Source organism: Arachis ipaensis, chromosome B10 (assembly GCF_000816755.2).
Source record: "Arachis ipaensis cultivar K30076 chromosome B10, Araip1.1, whole genome shotgun sequence".
In the NCBI taxonomy this organism is placed as follows: Eukaryota; Viridiplantae; Streptophyta; class Magnoliopsida; order Fabales; family Fabaceae; genus Arachis; species Arachis ipaensis.
In genome coordinates, this window is record NC_029794.2 from 2,162,731 (window position 1) to 2,169,955 (window position 7,225).

General features: G+C 35.7%; 1 protein-coding gene and 1 pseudogene across 1 annotated transcript; one reads left to right on the forward strand and one right to left on the reverse strand.

Moving 5' to 3' along the window:
* On the reverse strand, positions 210-1,211 carry LOC110268026 (putative serine carboxypeptidase-like 52). The gene is made up of 4 exons (XM_021113918.1): positions 958-1,211; positions 701-814; positions 553-599; positions 210-475 (listed from the first exon to the last, which is right to left on the reverse strand). Exons 1-4 carry the CDS (start codon positions 1,023-1,025, stop codon positions 393-395), a joined length of 312 nt encoding a protein of 103 aa, XP_020969577.1. The 5' UTR covers positions 1,026-1,211; the 3' UTR covers positions 210-392.
* On the forward strand, positions 1,253-5,571 carry LOC107624481 (annotated as a pseudogene).

Sequence of the window (7,225 nt, forward strand, 5' to 3'; positions counted from 1 at the left end):
ATCAAAGAGGTAGATAGAAATATTAGAATGATATGAAGCATGACAACAGGGGATCCTATTCAGTAAAGTCCTTCCTTCAAGTGGTTTATACTTTATAAGTATGATATGATATATGACACCGTGGTAGATAGTATGACATTTCGATGAACTTTGTACTATTATAGAATTTAGTATGGATTTTAGTATTAGTTAAAAGAAATTATTCAATGTGACTTAAAAATACGAAATCTGCTTTGTTGAATATTCAAATGAAATGTAAACTCAATAGCCAATATAATATAAAATATATAAACATTGTTGATACATTCTTCAACTGTTATCTTGAAATCTGCTCCTTGATATAACTTTTTATTCCCTGTCACCTTTATAATTTGATCTTGTTTGGTTTATTCCTAGAAAAGTCTCTTAGAGATCCACCTACTATACATGTGAAAGCATTCTTGAGGCTTGTACTCTGGTGCTGTGTGCCCTCCACACCCTGCAACCATATCCATCATTATAAAACAAATAAGTTATCACCATTTGTGTCCAGAAAGAGAGATCTAGGTCTTGCCTTGACAGTTGCAAATGTCATTGCATTGGAGTAAGTCCTTGTGTATCTGCTTAAGTGGGGAAAAAATGAAAACAACAGTAAATGTAAAAGAGAAAAGAAAAGCATCAACAACATAATATAGCATTCTAGAGTTAAGGGAATGAATACCCTGCAACTTGGCCATTAGTATACCATGGCCTGCAATCGTCGACAATGGAGTACTTTAACGATCTTATCCATGCTTGAGTTGCCAAGAAAGGAATAACCATGTCATGATCCCCACTGTTATGAATATTTAAAATTTATTTTCCATTGAAATCATAGTAAAACTTATTGATCAAGTCTCAAGTACCAAGAATTCCCCAACACCAACTAGTTCATTTTTGTAGTCTCAATGAAGATTCAAGCAAACAGAGAAAATTGACCTATAAATCAGTGAACGATAGAATTTTTTGCTGAGATTTACTAGAGATATCTTCCTTGTAAGGCACATCAGTGGTGCAGCATTGCCATTTCTTTTTAGTTCCCTGCATCATAATGCAGCCACATTTAGGCGGCCCGATTGATCTTCAAAATCGTCCTAAAAAAATTGGTTAAAAAATTGGCCGAACCGCGTGGATTTTCTAAAGCTCCGATTTTGTCCCCCAGAAACGGCGTCGTTTTGATGCCCAGAAAAATGAAAACTACTAACCTAAGCCAACCCACTCCCCCACCCGTTAGCCCCCACCACTATCGGCGCTGGCGGTGACAACCAGCGGTGGACATTCTCGCCACTCGAAGATATGCTCTTTTCCTCGCGTCGCAGAAGGTCGGTTCGGAGCAGTTATTGTCGTCAAGCTCGTTCTGTCCTCGTCGTCAAGCTCGCTCTGTCCTCGTCGTCGTCGGCGACCGCAGATTAAAATAATTGATACAAGTTTGTGCACTGCACACATAAAAATTCAAGGACAAACTCAAATAACCGTTCAGCAACAGCACCGATGGTTGGAAGAACTTAATGAGGTGGTGTAATTGGTATTCCCCCAAAAAATGTCTGCTTCACATTAGCACTGCCTATATCCTGACCAATCGATGCAAAGTGATTCTTCAGGTATGGATTCCCCATAGAAAACTGAAATTGCTTGATTGGAAACTGAAAACATTTTCACATCGTGAGGACGATTAATAGAATTCACATCATGTTGTATAGGATACGAAGTCATGGAAAAATGAAAGCCACCCTGTGATTTTTGCTTATGTGATTCTTGTGTGAGGAAAACTTGTTGAATATTGCTTCTGTGATGGGTTCCTAAGAGTACCCCTGTTTGTTGTTGCTTTAGAGATTCTTGATGTTTTGCTGTGATTTTTGAACATTTTTGGTGGTGTTGCTTTTTTGTAATTCTGGAGTTTTGATTTTGAAGGAATTTTTTTTTCAAAATTTTTGGGGGTGTTGCTCTCTTGGTGTTGAAGTCTTCTTGTTCCTAAGTTTTTTCTTCACCATTTTATCTGATTTTTAGAGTATATAGAACATAATTGTTTTCAGAATTGTGAGGTGCATGTAATTGATTTATAAGTTGGGTCAAGAAGTGGGAGAATTATTTTTTATTTGTTCAATTTGCATAAATTATCTTGAGTCATTGAAGATAAAATCTGATTATCTATCTCTTTGAATGGAGAATTGTTGCTCTGGCTGGTGCATTTGCTGTGTTATTTTCATTATCTGCTGCATTATTCAAGGTTTTTCATTTGGTAGTAGAACATTGTGCTGTGTTTGTCATTAAGGTAGAATTTTTTTATAATTTTATTGTATATTTAATTAAATCGATTCAGCGACGGTTTGATTACGGTTGGACCATTCAATCATTGAACCAGTAACCAGACCGGTTCAATGACCGGTTTGGTTCTTGCAACTATTACTAATTTAGTTATCCTGCTAATTGCTGATTTTGTGTTGGTTTGCTAATTTTGAATTTCGAAAGAAAATGTATTGGTATTTAGTTATATAGTTTTACTTCGTGGTTTATGATATTATAATTCTGCTAATAAAAATAATAGGGATGCACCTTATTTTCAATTTTAATTTTGAGGGCCCTGAAATTACCATAGTTAGAATTGATTGTTAATTGCCTAATTGATTATTAATTGTTAATAGGCTTCGTTGCTACAATGTGCTTGTTAATTGCCTAAGTGGAATCGATTGCTAATTGCCTAATTGATTGTCAATGTGATAGTGTGATTATAATTAGACAATAGGCTATGTTAGAATTGATTGTTAATTGCCTAATTGATTAATTGTCAATAGGCTCTGTTGCTGCAGTGTGATTGTTAATTTCTTAATTGGAATTGATTGCTAATTGCCTAATTGATTCTCACTATTATTGTGTCAAATTAAGATATTATTGTAGTATTGACTAATATGTCTATTTTCGTATTAGTTATTTTAGAAATTGAGACTTGATTGTTGTTAAAGTGTAGGTGAAGATATATATTTCAAAATTTAATTTTAAGTTTTTGACTATTTCATATTTTTATTTAAGTTGGATCGGGTCAGTCGGTTCAACCTGTAATCCACCGGTTGAACTAGTGACGTGATAGTCTCGATCACCGGTTTGGTTCTGACAACTATGCCTTATGCTACTCTTGGGCCCCTCCAGTCTTCCCTCTCAAAAATGACGCTGAATTTGGAACGAAGCTGCATCATCAATCACTATAAGCTCTTCCCTCCCATTCCTCTGTTTCTAAGTACTTCGCATAAAACCGACACATACCCACAGTCCAAATTTGTATTTCTATAATCTATTTCATCAATGCCTTCAATTTCAATAAGCAAACCGATGGTGGGTATGTTTCATAGGTACCTAAACTATCTGAAAAGTCCTTCCTTTTCTCCATTAACCCTTCAAGCTCCACCTCAAACTGAAACCACACTTCGATTGCTAGTTTTTTCTTCTTTTCAGCACTCCCCTTGCCATATTTCAAGATCACATGCTTCTTGTGTTTACTTAATTCAGTCTTCATCACTGAATATTCACTCTTTTAGTAAACATGTTGTTCCGATGCGGAATTATTGTTCAGAAACTGTCTCAGATCCAAAATTCTAGCTTTAGTGTGAATGTTGAAGAAGTTAATGGTTTAGAGAGCTATGTTGATAAGGTTTACAACTCTGTGATGGATAGTTCTCTAGGTTTTAACAATTTGGAAAATGCCCTTGATCAATTGGGTGTTCCATTGTCTACCCCATTGGTCACTGAGGTGTTGTATAGGCTTCGTTATGACGAAAAGATTGCATTTCGGTTCTTCACTTGGGCTGGCTGTCAACAGAATTATTCACATGAGCCTTGTGCTTATAATGATATGATGGACATCTTATCTTGTACTAAGTGCAAGACTAAGCAGTTCCGGATAGTTTGCGACATGCTGGAGTATATGAAGAGGCATAACAAGAACACAGTGCTAGTTGAAGTCCTCTTGACGATTTTGAGGAGGTATACAGAGAAGTATCTGACTCGTGCAGAAGCTTGCGAAGAAGAAGAGGATAAGAGTGAAGACGCAGCCAGAAATAAATGCATTTAACTTGCTCTTGGATGCCTTGTGCAAGTGTTGCTTAGTTGAGGATGCTGAAGGTTTGTATAAGAAAGTTAGGAAAAGGATCAGGCCGAATGCAGATACACACAATATATTGGTTTTCGGCTGGTGTAAGGTTAGAAACCCGACTAGGGCAATGAAATTCCTGGAAGAGATGATTGAATTGGGTCAAAAGCCTGACAATTTCACTTACAACACCGCCCTTGATACCTTTTTCAAGGCAGCCATGATAACCGAGGCACTAAATCTTGTCGAATTCATGAGAACGAAAGGTTCAACCATATCTTCTCCCACTGCAAAGACTTATGCAATTGTAATTGTGGCACTTGTGCAAAATGATAGAATGGAGGAGTGTTTTGAACATACGGGGCATATGATTAGCAATGGTTGCCTTCCTGGTGTTTCAACATACAAGGATATAATTGAAGGGATGTGTTTGAATGGAAAGATAGATGAAGCTTACAAGTTCGTGGATGAGATGGGAAATAAAGGTTACCCTCTAGATATTGTTACTTATAATTGTTTCCTCAAGATCCTTTGTGACAATAAGAAGTCTGAGGAAGCCCTTAAACTATATGGAAGAATGATTGAATTCGGTTGCCTTCCTAGTGTTCAGACTTATAATATGCTGATTTCAATGTTTTTTTGATATTGATGATCCTGATGGGGCATTTGAAACTTGGCACAAAATGGAGGAGTGAGTTTGCAGACCGGACACACTTATTGTGTGGTGGTTGAGGGGCTATTTCGCTGCAATAGAATTGACGACGCTTTTATTCTTTTGGAAGAATTGATAAACAAGGGAATAAAGTTGCCATATCGGAAGCTCGATTCCTTTTTGATGCAACTCTCGATAATTGGTGATCTCCATGCCATTCACAGGCTTTCAGATCACATGAGGAAGTTCTATAATCATGCTATGGCAAGACGTTATGCACTAAGCCAAAAGCGTAAGAGCATGAGTTTGAGAGGAAAGTAATAAGTTCTTGATTGGTTTTGTGCTACTAATTGTCATCGGACCCTGGAGGAGGCGAAGACACAAAGTTAGGACAGCTCTTTTCATGATAGGTTCAATGAATATTACCTGCAACCATGGCAGGTTTTTCATGATTTCATACGCCTTAAAGTTCATCAATGCACCATTTATTGGACTATTTCATGACAACAACTAGTTGCGCATCTAACGTGCTTGACTTGTTATGCTATAAAGTGCGAAAATTTTCATTACTGGATATTATTTTTGCTCACTTTTAGCTCGTCCATTGAAATTCTGGAAGCTTCGATGATGCAGTTTGATTGTGCTCTGCTGCTTAGTTGATGCAACCTGCTGATCTAGCAATTTGAAGATCCATGCCTAGATTTTATGGCCTCATGCATTGTGGTTGTGAACTTTTAATAATTCCATTTGTGAGATTCTGTTTGGCATTTTGATGAGGCTACAGTATGCTGTGCCTTCGAAATTATCTCATTGTGTAACAATCATAACAAGTGGGCCTTTTTTTCAATAAGATCATTATACTTTTCCTTTCTAAACTTTTGGGCACATTGTATTTTCCTGTTTCCATTTCCTCATTTGTTTTCTTCATACACTTTGTTAAAGAAGGTAGTTTGTTTTGTTGGAGAGTTTAGATCAGGTAACTAGGCAAGTGACTTAATGCGAGATCTTTACTTTGATTGCTTTCTGTATCTATCTATTAATATATGATAAGAATGTAGTAGGTGGTTGGTTGCTCAACAAGCGGAGCTTCAAATGGTCGACAAGTGTTAGCTTTCACTGAGTGACACGTGGTGAAGCAATAAAAAATTGTTAAAATAATAATAAAAAATCAAAATTCCGTGAATAAGGTAAGTATGGGGCGGGAATTTTAACCATACCTAGATTTGAACAATTTTGTAGTATCCCTTTTGTTTTTTGGTTTTTTCCACGGTTTAGGTGGATTGTGAAGTGAATTTTTGTGTTGAAAATTGATATGTGAAACTTTGTGTCATGGTGTTGTGCACTTCTTTGGTTCAAGGAAGGCTTACCCTTCAGAAGCAGTGCAAGGGAGTTATTCTGAGCATACTTTCAAGTATTGGTAAGTTGTAACTAAGAGCTTTATTCCTGTCTTCTACTTCAGTAACAAAAAATTAAAAAGAAAAAAAACAGAAAAGGCTCTATTTTGAGCATTCTTTCTTGATTTACTACCATACCTATTATTCATTTGTTCACTTTCAAGTCTTTCATGTTTGATAAATATGTGATGCAATGATTTATGACTTATTCTTATGGGAAAAAGGAGAAGTGAATGGATCCATGAAAAAAGCGGTTGAACATTTTATTGAAAAGCCAAAAATTAAACCCTAAGAATGGGGAAACTTTAAAATATCTAGGTCATTATTATAGCCCCATTTCCATTGATACTAACAGCGCCCTTAAGTGTTATCAATGAGCTGTTGCTCTCAATCATGGTGATTCTGGGGTGAGGTTAGTTGTTTCACATTTGTTCCTTTTTAGTGATACAAAAAGTAATAATTTAGCTTGAGGTTAGTTGTTTCACATTTGTTCCTTTTTAGTGATACAAAAAGTAATAATTTAGCTTTTGAATTGCATAACAATGAGGGCATTTTGTAATTTTGTTTATGCTTTAGGAAGCTCTTTGTAATTTTCTTTATGCTTTAGGAAGTACAGAGACATTTTGGACAGTTCTAAGAAAGTTTGGACATGATAATAATTTTAAACTCTGAGATGACTTCCTTCCAGTTCCACCTTAGAAGGCTCTTTAACAGGTCATATTTTCATTTTTTTTACTATCTTGAAGTTCTAATTTTTCTTCTATGTGGTATTTTCATTTAATGATTTAATTGTCATTTGGTTCATACAATTCCATAACAAAAAATGTGTCTAATTGCTAAAGTAGAATAGTAAACATTAGACATATAAATTATACTAACAAATTCAGCTGTAAACTACCAATTTGAGCTACAGACATTACATGTAGTGGAGTTTTATTGGCAATGCACGATGAAGTAGCTTTGACAAATAGGTAGTCTTGCTTTCTATTAATTTTTTGTGATAATGTGATATTATTGTTATTTTTTCTTTTGTCGTCTGTTAGCAAAATCAAAATTTATCTTCTATTCTAATATAATTTC

What these genes read in the sequence shown, in the direction of transcription:
- LOC110268026 (XM_021113918.1), bottom strand. Translation starts at nt 1,025, where the DNA reads ATGTGCCTTACAAGGAAGATATCTCTAGTAAATCTCAGCAAAAAATTC. An exon ending in ACTAATGGCCAAGTTGCAGG is followed by an intron (nt 600 to 700) that starts GTATTCATTCCC and finishes CCACTTAAGCAG; the next exon opens with ATACACAAGGACTTACTCCA. An exon ending in GACATTTGCAACTGTCAAGG is followed by an intron (nt 476 to 552) that starts CAAGACCTAGAT and finishes TGGTTGCAGGGT; the next exon opens with GTGGAGGGCACACAGCACCA.